We start from the raw sequence: 20,117 nt of genomic DNA on the forward strand, positions 1-20,117 counted from the left end.
ACATGCATTAGCTTTTAATCTTATCTAGCACCTGTGACCCCCATTATACAAATAAACCATCCCCTAGGACATTCACCAAAACACACACATTCTGCTGTCTAACCTCTTTTAAAAGAATATTTTCAAGTAACCTCTGCACCCAACATGGGGCTTGAACCCACAACCCTGAGATCGAGAGTTGTGTGCTTTACCGATGAAGGCTGGCCAGGCGCCCCTGCTGTGTAACCATTTTCCTGTCTCTGCTTTGTAAAAAACAAACAAACAAACAAACAAACAAACACCCAAACAGAAAGACACACAGGTGGCCTCGCCTGGCAATAAATATTTTAATTTTTGTTTCATTTTTATGATGACAAATAATTTTCAAGTTATTTCCTTTTTTTTTTTTAAATACAAAGCTAAACCACAAACAGGTACAACCAAGACATTTTATCTCACATTTACACACTCTGTCGGATCCTCCTCCAATTCTCTGACCACTGACCAGGCAAGTGTGGGGGGTGGGGTGGGGGGGCAGGGGCGGGAAGACTTTCGTAGGTAGCACCGTGGTGAGGCCGGGGTGGGGGCCAGGGGAGCATCAAGGTTGAGGACAGGCTTTCATACCTGTCTCCATTCACATTTACCCGGGACCAGGGGAGGCCGGGAAACCCCAGGTCATGGCTTCAGAGCCACGGCCCCCTGGACTGCAGGTTAACAGAACAGGTCTCCCTTCGGGAGGGAGGAGGAAGCTACCTACTTCTCCTGCATCACAGTCAAGGTGGAAACTTTACCCTTAGCCTTGATCCCTGGGCTGCCGGGCCTGCCCACTCCCCTGCACATCAGTGGCCGGGGTGGGGGCCACGCATTTCAGGGCCAGCAGGCTCCCCCTTCGGTTCATGGCTGCATCTTCAGTTTTGCAGGAAGGATACCAGGTGGTCTGACAGACAGAAAGCCTGACAGCAGGTCTGGAACTTTCAACCCATTGGAATTGGGTCAGGGTTTGGGGGCGGGGGGGCGGAATATTGGGTAAGTAATTTCTGGTCCCACTACAAAACTTTTATTTTTGATTAGAATAGAGTACCATCTCAAATCTCTTCTACAAAAACAAAAACCAAAAAAAAAAAAAAAGAAAGAGAAAGAAGAAAAAAAATGCAGCCACTTCACTCACTTCAAGACCTATATACATGTAAGTTGTTTTCTGTGGTTTTTTTTTTTTTTGTCTTTTTAAATTTTTAAATTTTTATTATTGTTTTTTAAAATAAACTCAGTGTTCACATTTCTATAAAGAATTAACCCAGTTTTGGGAAACCCTGCCCCGGCAGGGCTAGGCAAGCAACGCTTTTCCCTGCCCACGTCGACTCTGACCGCCCGCCCTGACGCGCGGAGGCGCCCAGAGAAGCGGCGGCCTGCGGAAGAGTGAACCGCGCTCACGGGCCACTGGGTCAGTAAGCTTTCGAGAAAGCAGAGGGGAAGACTAGCTTACTGCGAAACCTTTTTAAAAAATATTCATACACTTCCTTGTGCGCCTGTCCAGACGTCAGGAAAACAAGAGCTTGGGAACACCCCGTCCGGGCCTCGGGAGGCAGCGTCTTCCGGGACTCGCCTGCGCTCGGCCGGCGGCCGTCGGGGGCGTGGGGAAGAGAGTCCTGGCTCTGCGGCTGGAGGCAGGAGGGTCGCCCAGCTTCCTAATTCATGTCCACTCTTTCCTCTAAAGCCTGTGCTGCGTCTTTGACTGCATGCACGGGAAGCACAAACGTTTGACTTGTATGCAAAAAAGGTACAAAAACAACTAGAATATAAAAGTTTTGGTAATATAAGGCCATCTGTTCAAGTCCACCTTGGAAACCTGTAACAGATATTTAAATACTACAGTGAAAAGGCATCTTAATATACTTTTTAAAAACATCTGAAGTAATCTGCTAAGATTTAAGTGTGTAAAAAAAAAAAATCAATTCCCTTTGAGGGCACTTTGTCCATGGAAGAAGGGAGAGGGGCGGGGAGGGCGGGGTGGTTAATGCTTCAGCCAGGGATAGGCTTCGATGGAAGCCCGGCTGCGGTCCCCATAGTCATACAGGAGCTCCTCCCCGGCCTTGATGTCGCGGGAGGCGATGAGGATGAGGTGAGGCACGCCGTCAATGTCGTGCAGTTTGGTTTGGCAGTTCCCACATTTACTGTGATTGATCAGTCTTCCCAGGCGATTTGTCTCTCTAGTTGCATCCACGCTGGCGGGAGGGAGGGCAACAGAGGGTTTAAATTGATAAAGAGGCTTTTGATCCCAGTCACAGCCAGCTCTCAACTCGGGTGGGATGTCGATTTATAGCCACGTTTTTGGGGAAAGCAATTCAAGTCAAAACAACATCTTTTAAGAGCCGAGGGAGGCACTGGGCGAGAGAGTGGGGGGTGGGAGGAGACGGGAATGCAAGAGGCTCTTTGTGGAGGCCCGTGAGGCAAGCGCATAAGAAATAAATGAATAAAGATCAACTGCGGATAGTGGGGGAAGCTGTGAGGAGGCAGGAGTATCGGAACTCTCCGTACCTTCTGCTCGGTTTTGCTGGGAACCCAAAACCGGTCGGAAAAATAAAGCCTGATGTCAAACACCACCACCACCAACACAACAAAACACCGAATCGAGCGCACTGGCCATATGGGGACAGGAGCAGTCGCTGGCTTCTAGAGCCGCTCTGGCCGAACGCCAGGAGCAGGAGCGGGAGCGGCCTGGGGAGCCTCGGAGCGGGTCTGCATGGACTGGTCCGCCTCTGCTTCTCGCCCGGTCAGATGGCAGCCACAGCAGCTCCAGGCCCAAAGGCTGAAGTGGCAAGCGGGGGGAGAGCCGCTTCACGGCTTGGAAAAGGGCAGCAAGAGCCAACCAAGAAGCAGGAGCAACAGAAAGAATCAGCAGGCTGTCGTGCTCTCTGCCCTCGGGCCTGTCCTCTCCGCCAGGGCGCGGAAAAGCCATTCGAAGCGCTAGCGGACTTACCAGTAGGTTTTGCTGAGATACTGGAAATAGTACATGTAGCAGCCCGTGGAGGGGTCTTGTGCGTACAAAGCCTCCCGCTTCTTGGCATCGGTGATCTCGATGAGGTCCCCGTGGTATTCTACCACGAACTCGCCCCGGGAGAACTGCTTGGTGGCGATCACGCCCCTGCCCTTGCCATCGATGAGGTCAATCTGTTGGGAGGCGAGGAGAGAGCGTTGCTTCCTAACACCACGCGTGGCCGGCTTCCTGGGCGCCTGGGGTTGCCCGCCCCCCCCCCACCCCTTCCTCCATCGGCTTTCCTGAGGTGTGCCCTAGATCTCACTCTCTTTACGTGCCCAGCACAACCGGTATGAATGTACACAGCCGTGCAACTATCGCCAAGATCCGTCACCCCAGAAAGTTCCCTCGTGCCCTTCGCAAAGCACTGTTAACGCCTCATCCTCCTGAGGGATCTGCTGGGTGGATGTTGCCCCATTTTGCAGATGAGAAAACGGAGGCTCAGAGAGCCAGAGCCACGTCCAAGGCCACATGGCTGGGAAGTGGTAAAGTCCGGCTGGCAGCCGCATCCGTGGCCCCTTCCGGGGCGAGGTGGGGGCGGAGGGGGAGAAACCCCGTGTTCCAGGTCTCTCCTTTTTCTGTAATTTACCCTCCTGTGCTTCTGCTCACTCATTATAAATGGGGTTGCAGGCTGACTGCTTGAGGGGCCCAGACTTAAGTTTGGATCCTTCTAGATGGTACGTGAAACGGGAGCTTTTTTTTCGGACTCTGGAGTCCCAGCCCAGACCCACGTGGCCACCACTGTAGAGCCCTGCCCTTCTCATCCACCCAGTGTGTTTGCAATATGTGAAAAGAAAAGCAAATTTCTCGGGTCCTGTCATTTCCCAGGAAAACTGTTTAAGAAAAACTTGTTAGCTTCTCTAGGAACCCTCCAGGCTTCGCCTCCGTGCGCTGGGCCCCACTGCCCCTTACCTTCATTCCTTCTTCCTTCCCGCTTTCAATCAACTCATCTATTCTCTTCCTCTCTTCAGACTGTGTGGAGAGGGAGAAAAACAAAAAGCACCTGAGCTTTCTCTCCTGGGCCGTTCAGGGCAGTCCGGCAGCCTGGGCCACCCGCAGGGCCACTCCCGGTTGGCCTCCATGACACGGGTCCCCAAGGACGCCCAATCCCCCACACCCCTTGTCCTTTTCTCACTGCCCACCTGTTGTGGACGGTTTGGCACCTGGGGTTCAAACGGACCAGGAGGGATACAGTTGTGGCCCAAGGGCAGAACTGGGTTGAGGGGCTATGTTCCATTTGGCACACGCGCTGTTTTTAAAAAGATCTAAATTGCCGACATCTGCAAATCAAGACTCCGACCTCATCTGACATCGGCCAGGGCAGATCAGAGCACAGCCTTTCGAAGGGGCATGTGCACACTATGTTCCTCCTGTCTGACGGCCCCTATGGGCGCCTTGGTTTAGCAACTCTCGGAGGTGGGTCTTTTTGGAAGCCACTGCCATGGACGAGAAAAGGGCCTCCCACCCCAAAGAGGTAATACCACCCTGAATAGGGAAGTTAGACAGGAGTGGACATTCCTGGTCTCACCTGCCCCTCAGGGACACCCCTCCTGCCACCACCTCCCTCCCGGACCCAGACCCCATGCTCCGTCCATGCACAGGACTGCAGGCAGGCACAGAGAGCCGCTGAGGGACCCAGCAGGAGCCCAGGCCCCGCGCTGGCTGGCACACGCGGTGGCCACGCCCACGGCAGAGCCCTCCACCCACAGCTGAGCACGGACCCTGCCCGCCCAGAGGCCTCAGGACGCCATCTGCGGCCCACGCGCACTTCCCCAGTCCCTCTCCACACAGAAGTACCACACGCGTGTGACGGGCAAAGCCCAGGTCTCTGCAGGTCCAGACTGACCAGGCTGTCACTCCCAGGCCCAGCCCACATCCCTGCTCTTCTCCTGCCGTCTTCCAGCCACATCATGGCTACCTCACTGGTCTCCCGGCTTCCATTCTGACCACCCACTTCACTCTGTTCCCCACAGAGCAGTCACAAGGGTCTTTTAAAAATGTACATAAAGGGCGCCCGGGTGGCTCAGTCAGTTGAGCATCCAACTTCGGCTCGGGTCATGATCTCGTGGTCTGTGGGCTCAAGCCCCACATCAGGGTCTGCACTGTCGGTGCGGAGCCTGCTTGGAACTCTCTGTCTCCCTCTCTCTCTGCCCCTCCTCCTCTCCTGTTCTCTCTCTCTCCCTCTCAAAAATAAACAAACATTTAAAAAAATGTACGTAAGATCATGTCATTTCCCTGCTTAAAGCCTTCCAGGAAGTTCACTGAATAGTGACGTGCCAACGTTGGCTCCTTAGCGTGACAAATGTACCAGGATAGTATACGACGCTAATGATGAGGGAAACTGGGTAAAGGGTCTACGGGAATACTCTGTACTACCTTTGCAACTCCCCCGTAAATCTCAAATCATTCCAAGGGTTTGTTTAAAGAGAAGCAAAAGCTTTTCCTCACCTCCCCACTCCTACCGAGATAAAATCTACTTTTCTGATGGCCTGTGAGTCTCTGCAGGATCCCGGCCCCACATCTCTGGCCTCGCTTGCCGTCTTCACCCTTGCTCTCACATTCTGGCCACGCTGGCTGACTCTCTTACAGGACCAGGCTCGTTCCCACCTCAGGGCCTTTGCACTTGGTACTGCCCCGCCTAGAATACCCTTTCCCTAGTCCATTCACCTGGCTTGTGTCCTCCCTTCCTTCCAAGCTCTGCTCAAAAGGCACCTCCTCAGGGAAATCTCCCCGACTACCGTAGCTAAAGTAGCCCTAAGCCTCACCATGCCTTCAAACTACCGTCTTACTAAGTTAACGTCAAAGGACTATCAGAAATTATCTTGTTCTATGCCTGTCTTTTAATGGGTAATCACTCGAGTATAACCTCCCTGAGTACAGGGGCCTGATCTTGTTTACCGTGGACTCTCCTGGCCTAGGACAGTGCCTGGCACATAGTGAGCCCTCAAAGCAACAGCAGCATTAACACACGCAAGTGCACACACAACCACCCTGCTAAATAACTAATTACAAGTGTGTGGAGACCAGCGAGAAGTACAGGAAGCTCCGGAAGCGGGAGCGGAGTGAGCCGGGCACCTGCAGACTTTCCTGCCGTGACTGTGCCGGGAGGAGCTGAGCTGGGGAGAGCCGGGACCGGGGCCGGGACCGGGGCCGGGCTAAATGTCCTGAAGGCAGAGGCACAGAGTCTGAGTTTCATCCTGCGGCCTCGGTGCTTAGGGGCATGCGTCAACCAGCTCCAGGCTTCCAAAAGAGAATTCAGGCAGCAGCCTATGGGCGTGGGAGGGGGGCCAGAGGCAGACTGAGTGGGAGGGAAGCAAGGCCTAAATTGGGTCGAGGCTGCTCTGCACATCAGGCCTGGGGCTGGGCCGGGGTGAAGAGGCCAGGGCACGGCCCACAGGTGCAGTCCTCGCCCCAGTGCGGGGCACCCGCAAGCAGGCCAACCGGCAAAGGGATCCCCGCGGCCAAACGACAGGGGTTCAGGGCATCTCTCCAAGGCCCATGCCCACCCTCCTGCCCTGGACCCAACACCAGGCCCTGCCCGCTCGGTCTTCCAACTCAGTCAAGTGCCTGCAAAGCTTCTGATTTTAGTTCCTCTCCTGCCTCACCCCCATCCCTCTCTTGGGCCCCATGGGCCTGGGCCCTGGTTTCCGCAGCCCCGAAGGACAGACAGGTCAGGACCTACCTCACCGCTCAGCTGAGGGAGGCGCGGCTGCCCCAGCCTCAAGCTTTACCTGTGCGGTCAGGAGAATACAGCACCCTGGCCAGCCGCGGCCTCCCGCCGGGCCGGCAACCAACCGGCCGTGGTGTTCGCTCGGCAGAGCCAACACAAACAGTGAGAGCACAGCGTGGCGCTCCCTTGCGACCGGCCCTCTGTCCGGGGACAGAGCGAGCCGCACCATGCTGCAGACCAAGCTGCGGGGAGGAAGGATCCGCTCCCTTCTGCTCCTCTGCCGCAAGACCGAGCAGACCTGCACCACGTCCTGTGGCAGCCTTCCCTCCTCCGGCCAGAAAGCCCTTCTTCTTTTCTTTTCCTTTTTTTTTTTTTAATTAAAAAGAGGCAAACTGAGCCGCGCCCACTCTGCAGCCCCCAACAGCCCCGACCAGGGCTGGGAGGTGCCCCGGGTTCTGCGGCCCGGCGCCACCCCGCCCTCTGCAGTGCTGTCTCGAAGAGTGACCTAGCACAGCCTCCCACTGCAGGCAGACACTTCATAACAGCTGGTTATTGGCTGCAAGACACCGCCTTTCTACGGAAAGGAAAGCCCAAGCTTCTCTCTGAGGGGAAAATGGACCCCTTTTCTCTTTTATTTTAAGCGAAGCCTCATCGACTCAGATAAGCAGAGGAAGAGAACGCTACATCACCGCATCTACGTATCTGCGTCTACAGATTGAACGTAAAACACGCTGAAGGCGTCTTAGGTTCAGGCCGACAAGGCCTCCAGGCGGGGTGGGTGGGGGCTGGCATCCTGAGCACCGCGCCCCCACCTTGAGGTTGCTTTGAGGGTGTGGGCGAGAGAGGGGCTGGCCCGGCCTGGAGCGGTGAGGGCGGCGGGCTGCGGGGCCACCCGGACCACGCCCTGGGTTTCCTTAACAGAAAGGCAATAACCACACGTCACTGCATCAAATATTGATTGACTGCTGAGCAGCTCAGCACTCTGTAAACACAGCGGGCGGAGGCTTGCACGGTCTGGCTGGCCTTCCTGCCTGTTTTTTCAGGTGTTCCTAGGACCACAGCTGGGAGGGAAAGAGGAGAGAGGGGGCCTCAGGAAGTGACAACAATGGGGAAGCCATGGTGACGATAATAAGAGTCAGCTAGTGCTTAACTGGGTGCCAGGCATGGTTCCAAGTGTGCTGTGTACATTAATCCACTTAATATCCCGACATTCCCAGAAGATGCCACATTATTATCCCATTTTACAGATAGGAAAACTGAAGCTCAGAGCAGTCAAGTAACTGGCCCTCGGTCACACAACCAGTCAGTGGCTTCCAAGCCACTTTACCACCTTGAGACACAACACGGGAACTTGTGGATGGCGGACAGACAAGCCTCTGAAAGCACACACAGCCTCCCCCCGAGGTCCCAGGCTCTGACCGTCCTGCCAACAAGTCCTGGAAAAGACGCCTTCATGGGAACGCAGGACTTTCCACACCATGTGCTACGGGTTACAAGACTCCTTCACAGAAGCATCTTAACCAAGCCTCGGAGTGACCCCAAACGTTAGAACTAGACCAAGGAGAGTACCAAGGCCACAGAAGCAGACCTACCCCGGGATGACGGAGAGAAAGCTCAAGCCCTGCCTGCCAAGCACTGCCCGCGGAGCCGCCCTGCCCTCCAAGAGCCAGAATTAAAGCCACATGACTCTACCTGCAGCTCAGCTTTGCTCTTCCTGGAGCTCCTTCGCACGGGGTAGAAATCCGTGAGTTTGCGATTCTGTTGTGTTTTTCCTTGAGCTCTTGGGTGGGAAGGGAAGAGGAGAAAACCAAGTGTTAGCACCGAAACCACGCTCACACCCGGGAGGCCCCCGGCTCCTTGGGAGGCGGCTCCTCAGAAATGATGTCACGTAAACACCTTTGTCCACGGGGGCCCACGTAGGCTCACGTGCCCAAGGGGGGCTCCGGGGGTCAAAGACAGGCTGCCTACTCTCAGGGACGCTGAGCCTCGATGACAGCCAGGCCGAGCAGGGGCACTGCTACCCGCTTCCCTACCCCCCAACTAGCACCTGAGCAGGGTCTGCTGGGGTCACAACAACCAAACTGCCCTGCGTGAGTCAGGGGAAGGGCTCCAGAGGGCACTCACTTCTTCCGAGGGGCCTGTTTGCCCTTGACGGGCTTTTTCAGGGCCTGCTTGGCGACGGCTGCGACGGGAGGGTCACAAGACGAGGTCGGAGTTTTTGGAGGTTCTGCTGCTTCAGATTTTTGGTTTGGAAAAGGTGCCAGGGGACCTCTCCCGGCGTCTTTGATCTTCTGTTCCTCGGACTTCATGGTGCTTCGGATTGCGTTCCCACTGTTCCTTTTCTCTGCGGGCAGAGGGAGGAGGAAGAGAGAAATTTAGTCTGGACTCTATCTCTCCATTTCTAGACCATCAGCTGCATTCTAAGACAGGCTTTTATTTACTTACTTATTTACTTATTTATTTTTTACGTTTTTAAGGGTTTTTTTTAACATTTATTTATTTTGAAAGAGAGAGAGAGAGAATCTGAAGCAGGCTCCAGGCTCCCAGCTGTCAGCACAGAGCCTGATGCGGGGCTCGAACCCTCAAGCTGTGAGATCACGACCTGAGCCGAAGTCGGATGCTCAACCGACTGAGCCACCCACGCGCCCCTAAGACACACTTTTACAGGAGACAGGATCCTGGGTGTGTCGGGCAGCGTTGCCCTCCGCCTGTTGAGCTCGGTGTCTACTAATGGCTTCCATGGGGGAAGCACTGGCTTTCCTTTTTGACCCAGGCGCTGGGCAGAGCTTCCGATCTGTGTCTTTTTTTTTTTCTTTTCTTTTTTCAGTTTTATTAAGGTATAGCTGACAAAATCGTAAGATATTGACAGTGTACTTCGCGATAATCTGATACACGTTGTGGAAGGATCCCTCCTCCCATCTAGTTCATGAACGCTTCTGGTGTTCTGCATCGCGGCAGGGGAGAGCCCTTGCAGAAGCACCACAGACAGCAAGAGCAGCGTAAGTGCTCAATCCGTAGCTTTCAGGAACTGGGATGCACACCCCGGAGAAAAAGCTAAACTCCAAAAGAGTGGGCCAGCGATGACGGACAGGAATAAGGTAATAAAGCAGAACTTCTTCCCTAGCAAAGACCTCTTCCCCAAGCCTGGCACACTTCATTTCAGACTCTTTTTTTAAAAAAAAAAAGAAGAAAAAGAAAGTTTGAGGTGCCTGGGTGGCTGGCTTGGTGGGTTAAGCGTCTCTTGATTTTGGCTCAGGTCATGATCTTGAAGTTCATGAGTCCAAGCCCTTCAGCAGGCTCTGTGCTGACAGTGCAGGGCCTATTTGGTATTTTTTCTCTCTTCCTCGCTCTTTGCCCCTCCCCCACTCACGTTTTTTCTCTCTCTTTCTCCCCCTCTCTCAAAATAAATAAGTAAACTTAAGAAAAGAAGTTTCCTCTTCTAAAGGGGTCCAGGCCCTATGTTCACAGTGGTTCCCAGTATGGTGACCAATACTGGTCAGTATGTCACAGTAAAGGACGTCAAAAATGATTTGTTACGAAAAATAGTTGCGAAATACCAGCGTGGGTGAACGATTCACTTTTTTAAAAAGATGATTTACTAGGGGCGCCTGGCTCAGTCGGTTGAGCGTCCGACTTCAGCTCCGCTCATGATCTCACGGTTCGTGAGTTCGAGCCCCGCGTCGGGCTCTATGCTGACAGCCCGGAGCCTGGCGCCTGCTTTCAGTTCTGTGTCTCCCTCTCTCTCTGTCCCTCTCCCCCTCATGCTCTGTCTCTTTCTCTCAAAAATAAACGTTAAGAAATTAAATAAGTAAATAAATAAATAAATGATTTACTTTAAAGAATAAGTAAATAACACACAGCTGGTAGGAACATAAAATGGCGCAGTCACTTTCGCAAAGAGTATAGCTGGCAGCCGTTCAAAAAGTTCAACATGGAGTTACCATATGACCCAGCAATTCCACGCCTAGGCGGCTATTAGGAGAATTAAAAACATATGTCCACACAAAGACCTGTATGGGAAAGTTTGTGGCAGCATTATTCACAATAGCCAAAGAGTGGAAACAACCCAAATGCCCGTCAACTGATGAAGGGGTAAATAAAATGTGGTCTCTGCACACGATGGAGTATTGTTCGGTCGCAGCAAGGAAGGAGGCCCGGACACCTGCTGCAACATGGATGGCCCTTGACAACACGGTGCTAAGTGAGAGAAGCCAGGCACAAAAGGGCACATATAATGTATGGTTCCGTTCACATGATATGTCTAATACAGGCAAATCCACAGAGACAGAAAGTAAATTAGTGGTGGCCAGGGGCCGGGGGGAGTGGGGGAATGGGGAATGGCAGCTAACGGGTACAAGGTTTCTTCTTTGGGGCGAGGAAATGTGCTGGTATTAGACAGTGGGTGACGGTTGCACCTATCTGTGAATAGACTAAAACCACTGAATTGTACACTTTAAAATGGTGAACACTAGGATACGTGACTTTTATATCTCAATCAGCTAAAGAGAAAAATAAATACATCAAAATCCATCCAGACCATTCTCACTCCCTCACACGTGTCAAGCGGAACCAGAGGGAGTTAAGTCTGGGACATCATGCGAAACCCAAGGAGTATGTGATGCCCGTGAATATCAACTATCACATCAGTCTGCATCAAGGCAGAAAAGAGGCTGAGAGTCAAGGACAAAAAGCGTGGCCCCTGGGCTCTCCTCCAGAGTGTATCTGGCCCCAAATTCTAATTGTTGCCATTTAGTCACGCTACACCCAAATAAGCTGGCTTGTGCACCGTGTCACCATTTAGGATAATTTACCTCCCACCCCATTCCAGAAGGGATGGGAGACTGGCTGCCCGTCATTCAGAGAGGGCCCTTTCCCCAGTGTCTGCATGGTAGGTGTTATCCTAAGTGCTGGCGATCCAGGGAGGAGCAGGGGAAAGGGCCGCCGGTGTGGGGCACTGTGCAAAGCCCTTTGCATCCATGCTTTCACCAATCTTCAGGATAGCCTTGCGAGGTAGGAATCCTCTCTCTCACTTCAAAGACGGAAGAACTGAGACTCAGAAAATAGGAGTAAGCTGCTCAGGCCTCTCGTAAGTAGTAGAGCTAGGATTCGAACCCAAGCCATTTGAAGACTGACTGCAACAGTATCAGCCACTGCACCGAGGAGGGGCATCAAGCAGAGGGCTGGCTCCTGCCCCTAGTTCTGTGTGTCCCGACCCTCGGTTCTCAGATCTGGTCCCAGACGTTGGCCTAAGCATCACTTATGGCACTTTGCATAAATGAATTACAAGGCTGCCTTGTATGAAGCTGCTGGTAGCCAGAGTGCTACATCTTTAAGACAAGTTTTAATTAGAAAGGAGCTTGGTGAATTTGGGAAAGCTCATATTCCCCACTGCAGCTTTAGAAGGAAATATTTGGAATAGAGCGAGATTTCTATGAGGCTTCAGCTTGTTTTGCTGGGCCAAACAGAATTTTCCGGAACTTTATGTTTTCTCGTTCAGTATTTTAACTCCAAATCTCATCACAGAGCATGCTGCTTCAGAGAGCAGCACCGAACACTTGAGTAGAAAGAAACTCAGAAATGAGGTCAAGGCCAGCTCAAAAGAGGGAAGGAAGTCGGTTTCCTACGTTCACACAACACAATCAGGGCTCCACGCACCTGGCCTGTACAACCCAGACTCAGAATTTCTATATTTTGGGCACTTGTGAGCCTCTTTCAATACAGGCCAGGTGTATTATTCTTGCAACTTGGCGACACAATCAAGCTTGAAGGACGTGCAGACTCTCTCGAAAGCGGGGAAAACCGGTTCGACCAACAGGGTACACGCCCTGGGACAGGCCACTCTTCCCCCCTGTGTCTGCTTCTTAGCAGCAAGACAGAACGTGGATCCCACCTTCTGAACTTGGGTTTGAAAAGGCTGGATAATCATTTAATATAGATGCACAGTTAATGGCAGAGAGGGGCTTTCTGCAGCCCCACCAGCTGCGGTCAGAACCTTACCTTCTCGTTTCCTGTAGAGTCCGGCTAATGGCTTCCCCTGGCATTTGACTTCGTGATGTGCGACTGAGTTCTCTTCCTGAAGGGGGGAACGCATTCCAGAGCATTTGTTGGGGCTCATGTAGGAATAGATCTTTGATTGCCCGGTAAATACGTTCTCCTAAAACGACAAATGCATGCTCTGAAAGAGGCTTGAAGAAGATCCCGTGGCAAATGGCGCAGAAGGGCAATCAGAATACGAAAACCAGAAACAGACACCGTATCTCAAAAGCCGAGCCAACCCAGGGTTGCCGGCCCCAGGAGATCAGTGGGAGGTTTAGGATCTCCCGGGTCCGAGTTAGACATTTCCTGAACTCGTGTGGTCTCTAATTCTGGTCACTCAGGGCACATCTGGCCAGCAGGAAGCCAGCTGTGCACCAAGGTGTACATAAGCAGACAACCTACCAGTAGCAGAGAGGTCAGAATGACCCAGACTAAACAAATGCGGAATTTGAAGGGCTGGCCTCTGTGCAGGAGCTGCAGGAACTCTAGCACGGAAACAGGCCTCAGGGAATCTGATTAACTACTTCTTGGTCCCGAAGTCAGCCGATAGGACTTATTACTGCCTGAGCCGTCTGTGTCCCCAAGCCTGGCCCCTTTCAAATCAACGCAGCCCAGCAGCCTCCCAGGACTGCGGACCGGACTGCAGTGGTAATTGAAGGGTGGGGTGGAGGGTGGAGAGCTTAATAAAAGCAGAGCCTATAGCCAGCTCATTTAGGGCGGTCACTCTATTGCAGACGGCATCTTGGCATCAGTGGTAGGAGGGTGGGCAGACGGGTGGGGCGGTACAGGTCACTGCCGGCGTCTCTGGGCGTGGGGCCTCCCCCTCTGAGTAAGCACGGAATGGAGGAGGACTTCCCCAGAAACACTGCTAGGGCCTTTCTGCTGGGTGAACCTTTCAACACCAAGTCAGCGAGACCCGTGAGCTCTCTGAGGGCCCCCGGGCAGGCCCCCGCACACCCTGGGACGGCAGCCACCGCGGGGCTAGCTGGGTCTCGGGGTGCGGAAACGCCATAAAGACACAAACTTTTCCGAGGTCAAATATTGCCAGGGTCATGGCGGAGCCAGGGTGGACGCCACTCCCAGGCAGGCAGCAGAAAAGGAAGCTACCCGAGCCGGGCGCCCCGCCCGCACCCCCGCACCCCCGCCCCCGGGCCCAGGGCCGCGGGCGGGAGGGGAAGTGGGGGGGGGGGGGGGTCCAGGGGCGCGCGCACGTGCTCACCGCGCTGGGCCGGCGGGGGCGGCCGGCCGCGCGGCCCCTCGGGGCACGCTGAGTGAGTGCGGGGAGGGTGCCTGCTTACCCCGTTGGTGCGGGGCCTCCCCGGGCCCCTCCGCTCCACCATCTCCGGGCCCGGGGCCGTCGCTGCCACCGCCGCCGCCGCCGCCGCCGCCTCCACCGCGCGGGGCTTGGACATCTTCCTGCCTGGAGAGGGGGACCCGGGGGAAGCGGGGGAGGGGGCGCTCAGGGCGCGGCGGGGCGGGGAGCGGGGCCGCCCGGGCCGGGCGCCGCGGCGGCGCCTCCCGCCGCAGCCATGTTCCGAGGGCCTGGCGGTGGTGGGCCGCCCGCGCCGCCGGGAGGCAGGGGCCGGCCGGCCGGGCCGGGCCGGGGCCCGCGTCGCCCTCCCGCCGCCCGGCCCGGCCGGGCCCCGCGCGCCGCCCGCCCCCCGCGCGGCCGGGCCCGCCACACCCACCTGCAGCCCGGCCAGGCCCATGGCGGCGCGCCCCGCGCCCTCGCCCTCGCCGCCGCCGCCGCCGCCGCCGCCGCCGCCGCGGCCCGGCCACCACCGCTGCCGCTGCCGCTGCTGCTGTTGCTGCCGCCGCCACCAGCGCCGCCGCGGCGCCCCGGGGAAGGGCCGGCGGCGCCCCACGGCGCCCCCTTCCCCCATGGCCTGCGAGGCAGGGCCCGGCACCCGCGCGCCGCGGCAGCCCGGGCCGGCCCGGGACCGAGGACGCAGGGAGGGAGGCGCTGGCGGCGCGTCCTCCGCGTCCCGCCCGCTCGCCCGCCGCCGCCGCCGCCGCCCACCGTCCGGCTCCCGGCCCGGGGAGGGGGGCTGGCAGGGGCGGCGCCGAGAGGCTCCTCGGGAGGGAGGGAGGCAGGGCGGGCCGCGCGGCCGCGACGAATCCCGACTCGGGCGCGCCCCCTCTCGCGCGTCCTCAGCCACTCGGGGAGGAAGGGGTGGGAAACATGATAATGACAGCCCGGGCTCTCGCCGGCCGGGCTCCTTCTCTCGCTGGCTCCGCGGATATTTTGGGAGGCCCGTCGGTGCCAGGCGCAGTCAGCAGCGGTGAGCGCGACAGACGAGAGTCTTCCTGTGTGCCCGAGCCTGGGCTCCCCGAGCATTATAGGGACATTTAATTCTCCACGCAAGTCCCCCCGCCCCAGGGGACGGGGAGGGGAGGAGGGGGAGGCAGGTCCTGTGGCAAACCCCTTAAAAATGAGCGTACTGAGGCTCAGGGGAGGTGCAGGGGCTTGGATGGGGCCACAGAACTAGGAAGCCATGGGGGGGGGGGGGGTGTCAAGTGTCAAACCCAGGTGGTCTGCACCTGACCCGTTCGGGCCCTGGGGAGATAGAATCAGTGGTTATTATGGTAAGTTGGTGGGGTGCTTCCCGTGCATACACGATCTCATCCAAACCTCACAACAGGCCTGCGAAGGGACACACCCTTATCTCCTTTCCACAGATGTTGAAACTGAGGCTCAGAGAAGTGAGGAGCTCTGGCCAAATTCTCAGAACTAGAAATGGATTTCCAGGCCAACTGACCCCGGAGGCTGAACTCCCAGACACAGATGAGGAAATTCAAGATGGGAGAGCCAAATGCTGCTGCAGAAGTCTTTAGCAGGTCACCGACTCTCCTGGCCACCCCATGAGAAGACATCCTAGGGAGGCAGGGGTTCCAGGCACTCAGGTGTCCGTGTTGGCATAGCTCACTGCCCTGCGCCACTGTGCTGAGGCCATTAGGGTTTGAGGGCCCACAGCCAAGAGTCACTGTATTTGTGCAAAGTCACAGATGCAAACAAGACACCTCGGGACATCCAGCTCCTACTGCTTGGGTCATGGCCTGGGAGGCAAGGATTGGGTTTCTCTCCCTGCATCTGCCCCAGAGGTGCTTTGTGACCATGACCACCAAGCCACTTCCCTGGACTAGACTTCCGTGTCCTCATCAATAAAAAACAAGAATTTTAAATTTCTTAACGCACCCAGGGCACCTTTCAACATCTACAGATAAACAAATGGCTGTCACTTTAAGTAGCTGCCTCTCCTTAGAAGGGATAAGACTAAGTAGGATTAAATGGCAGGAACAGACTCAGGACAATGTCTCCCAAATCAGCTCATGCTGTAGCATCCTGGGCAGGGCTGGGGAGCACCCTCCTCCCCACCGGATCTCAGTCCCCACCCCAACCCTAACTCCAGTCGGGTAGGGGCCTCTGACCATGTGAATACCCAAGACACTATGCAGACAGTGAAAGAGGATTCTAAAATAACACTCTGACACCCAGGCCAAGCCATTTGAAGCAGTGTGTGCGACATCTCCAGGGCAGAGGTTTGCAGTTTGTCGTCAAACTATCATGGGAATCGTGGTTTGCGAACAGGAAGCAGCCTCTCGGATTATCTTGTCTACATACGGTTTCGACATCACCCGACCCCCAGCCTCAAATACACACACATGCTCATGGCCGCAGCCTTCTCTATTTCAGCCCTCAGATGCAGGGGCGCATACGTTAAGGTCCAAGTCTGGCACCCATTCCTCAACTCTGCAGCTCCAGTACTAGAAGATATAATGCAACTCATTCAGGGTAAGCTTCAAAACAGGTTTTCCTTTCTCTGTACATGAGGTGTCCAGGTGCATATAACAAATATACCCATCAGCAGAAATAAAAACTCTTAATGTTGCCCAGGGTCGCACAGAAATAGAATTCAACAAAAATGAGACCAATAGCTAACATTTATTCAATGTTTACTATGTGTTAGGCCCTGTAATCGTGCGTTAACTTAACCTTCCCAACCCTTTATGAGAAAGTACTATTCCTATTTCAGAGATGTAGAAATTGAAGCTCAGGGAAGATAAATCACTTGACCGAGGATTACACGACTGAAGTGGTAATAGAGCTGAGATCTGACCCCAGTGCTGCTATATGAGGGTACTTTATCATAAAGAACGCATATTGCTGGAGTGCCTGGGTGGTTCAGTCACTTAAGTGTTTGGCTCTTGATTTCAGCTCAGGTCATGATCTCAGGGCTCTGTGCTGATAGCGCAGAGCCTGCTTAGGATTCTCTCTCTCCCTCTCTTTCTGCCCCTCCCCTGCTCACGTGCTCTCTCTCTCTCTCAAAATAAATAAATTCAACATAAAAAAGAAAAAGAATGTATATCACTTCCCCTGAAGTCAAACGCAAAAACAGCAATTCATTCACTCCACAAACATTTATTGAATACCTACTTTGTTCCAGGCCCTTGCTAAGGACACAACAGTAAAGGTAGAGACAGACAGGGCCAGATGAGGCCAGAGGGGTAGGCGGGACCCCACAGGCCACTGTGAGGATTGTGGATTTGATCCTAAGAGCAGTGGGGGAGGGAAGAGGAGTGAAGGTCACATGATAAAAATCTGTGTTCTTGGGGATCACTCTAGCTGCTAGGGGGATAATAAATTGGAAATGGTAAAAATGGAAAGAGGGAGACCAAATAGGAGGCCATCTGGCTGTGGCAGCAGAAATGGAGAAAAGCAGATGGACAGATCCTTCTCAAACTAATATATTTAAGGTTGAAAATATCTACATGATTGTAAAACTTCAAAACCAGAGAGGAATTGCCTGGTATCTGAACATTTCGCTCATGTGACCCAGCAAGATTCTCTTTGTTTGCAACAAAGACCCCTTTTCTAGAAGAAAAAGACTGACCCTTCATTTGAAGTACTATAAATGATTTGATATTTACACTACCAAATGCCCAATTTAGTAATCTACAAGAGAAATAAAGGCTAAGAAATAAGTAACTAACGGGGTGCTTGGGTGGCTCAGTCAGTTAAGCGTCAGACTCCGGCTCAGGTCATGAGTTTGAGCCCCGCGTCAGGCTCTGTGCTGACAGCTGGGAGCCTGGAGCCTGCTTTGGATTCTGTTTCCCTCTCTCTCTGCCCCTCCCCCACGCATGCTGGCTCACGCTCTCTCAAAAATAAATAAACATTTAAGAAAAAGGGGCGCCTGGGTGGTTCAGTCGGTTGAGCGTCCGACTTCGGCTCAGGTCGTGATCTCATGGTTTGTGGGTTCGAGCCCTGGGTCGGGCTCTGCGCTGGCAGCTCAGGGCCTGGAGCCTGTTTTGGATTCTGTGTCTCCCTCTCTCTCTCTCTGCTCCTCCCCTGCTCACACTCTGTCTCTCTCTCAAAAATAAAGATTAAAAAAAAAATTTTTTTAACAAATAAACTTTAAAAAAAAGAAAGAAGTAACTACTAATTTGGGGGTCAAGTGAGATACTGAGAATCTCTAACCAATAAATTACAAAGGTGATTTGTAAGCCTGCTGTGGTAGGAGCTAGGAACCCTTGTGCTCACTTCGGCTAAGGGAGGGCGAGTGGAACAAGAAAAGCCACAGACTGGCCAGTGTCTAGACTCTGACTGTGGACTTTGGCTTCCACCTCTGAAAAATGGGAATAACAACTTGTTATTGTTGCCTGGCCCTCACTGGTAATTATTGTTTGCCGCTATTAAGTCCTTAAATACTGCAATGGCAAAGTGCTTAGTTTTGTTTTCCCTAGAGATCAATTAAAGCAAGCCATGTTGTTATTTTGTTTTTAAAAAAGGCAATACTGTTGAAGCAGTTAGCTTAAATGATTTTTGTTCTAATGGGAAAAATGAACCAGGGAAGCATAGATGTATTAAGACTTGTCAGATACTATTAAATATACTTTTAGATGCTTAACACTTTCCCGAGGAAAAAATATTCGTCTTAGCTTTCTCTGCGGATTGGGTTACAAAGCTCTTTAACTTGGAAGTTCACTCTGCCTCATTTCTGAATCAGAATCCGGTTTGTCCCAAAAGACCCTAAGCAGACGCTGGTATATAAAAGATGCAACTGGGTTCAGGGCCTGAAAACAAAGGTGCCCAATAAATATTTACCAAATGAATCTTTATTTTATTCATTATTACTGCTATAGGGAGCGTAACGCATTAAGGCAAATTCCTACTAACGTAGTCCCTTGGAATTTTGAGAAAAATGTCAAACCGCAACTTATTTTTCTAAAATAATAATTCTACTCAACCTTCACGCTCCAAGTTTTTGCACTGAAGGAGACACAGCGGCTGGAAATGGCCAGTGGCTAGAGATCACTTTGACGCATAACGTGGGACTTCCTGTCCTGACACCAAACTAAGTGTGCAAAGCTCTTAAGGCTGGGACGTAGCCTCCCGCGACGGACAATCCCACCCAAACCGTCTCCCGAGGGCAAGAGTCCTGACCGGCCACAGGATGAAGGGGCGCCCCGGGTGATGCGGTGAGACTCATCTCACCCCAAAGTGGGCCGGCGGGGCCCAGTCCTCGCCCCTGCGGCGCAGAGCTGACTCAGGGCGTGCGGAGGGAAGGCGCCCGCTGCGGTGTCCACTCCGATGCGCTCCCCACCATGGAGGTTACCCATCTGCGCCCTGGCCTGGAAGTCCCCTCCTTTCCCAACAAGAGAGAGACCCTAGGCGAGCGAAACTTCGCCCTCCCCCTTCTTCGTATCAATAACAACCATTCCCTGGAGGTGCCCTGTGCTTTAGTTTCCAAAGAGCTTTGACATATGGGTCTGTTGTCGCCGGAGAGGAAGGCCAGCGGGTGCCCATACTTTAGAAAGGGGAAACCTAGGCACGGAAGTGGGAGGGACTTCTGGAGGCTTGGGGGGGTTGGCTGGGGAAGGTTCCGCAGCAACCCCCCCACCCCCCCGGCCCCGTCTCCGCGCTCAGTCCGAGCAGCCCTCAGCAGGGCGCTTCCCCGCTGCCGCTGCCGACGCCCTGGTCCCCCACTCACAACATGACCCTCCCCAGCCCGAACCGCCCCGGCGCTGGCCACCTGGGCAAATACCTCTAGCCATGGCCCGGCTCTGTCACCGCCTGGGATCTCCCGGGAAACGCAGCTTTCGAAAAAAGTTGCAACAACTGTAGCCAACTGCTCCGCGCAGCTACGGCTGCTGCCCTGATTGGCGCCGCCGCCCGCCTCTCCCCAGGCTGTCCGCCGTGATAGGCGAATGCAGGAGGAAAAGCCCGCCCTTCTTCCCGCCTCCCCGGCTGGGGCGGGGCAAGCGGCCGCACTTTCCACGAGCGCTTTAGGGACAGGTCCCGGCGGAGGAGGTGGGAGGGGGTTTAAATTTTACCGTCGTCCTGCGCTGATTGGCTGCAGTGGGAGGACACCCGCGCTGCCATTGGGAGGCCCCAAGCTC

The 20,117-nt window shown here is 54.3% G+C and overlaps 1 protein-coding gene across 4 annotated transcripts; it reads right to left on the reverse strand.

The window, feature by feature from the left end:
• Nucleotides 1-307: 307 nt before the first annotated feature.
• On the reverse strand, nt 308-19,871 carry KMT5A (lysine methyltransferase 5A). Of its 4 annotated transcripts, none has more exons than XM_053901950.1 (8): nt 19,763-19,871; nt 14,018-14,139; nt 12,681-12,837; nt 8,808-9,027; nt 8,376-8,463; nt 3,926-3,985; nt 2,957-3,147; nt 308-2,201 (listed from the first exon to the last, which is right to left on the reverse strand). In XM_053901950.1, exons 1-8 carry the CDS (start codon nt 19,770-19,772, stop codon nt 1,991-1,993), a joined length of 1,059 nt encoding a protein of 352 aa, XP_053757925.1. In that variant the 5' UTR covers nt 19,773-19,871; the 3' UTR covers nt 308-1,990. The 4 variants fall into 4 exon arrangements, with proteins under 4 accessions (XP_053757925.1, XP_053757926.1, XP_019323186.2 ...); XM_053901951.1 differs by lacking the exon at nt 19,763-19,871 and adding an exon at nt 14,408-14,536; XM_019467641.2 differs by lacking the exons at nt 14,018-14,139; nt 19,763-19,871 and adding an exon at nt 14,408-14,723.
• Nucleotides 19,872-20,117: the final 246 nt, after the last annotated feature.

Source organism: Panthera pardus, unplaced genomic scaffold (assembly GCF_024362965.1).
Source record: "Panthera pardus isolate Hobbes unplaced genomic scaffold, ASM2436296v1 HiC_scaffold_15, whole genome shotgun sequence".
NCBI classification, from domain to species: Eukaryota; Metazoa; Chordata; class Mammalia; order Carnivora; family Felidae; genus Panthera; species Panthera pardus.

Bases quoted from the DNA above. Each gene is read 5' to 3' on its own strand.
- KMT5A (XM_019467641.2), bottom strand. From the start codon at position 14,602: ATGGGGGAAGGGGGCGCCGTGGGGCGCCGCCGGCCCTTCCCCGGGGCG. The intron at 9,028-12,680 runs GTAAGGTTCTGA...CTCTGCCCGCAG, and splicing joins ACTCTACAGGAAACGAGAAG to AGAAAAGGAACAGTGGGAAC. The intron at 3,148-3,925 runs GTAAGGGGCAGT...GCCTCCCAACAG, and splicing joins GGAAGGAAGAAGGAATGAAG to ATTGACCTCATCGATGGCAA.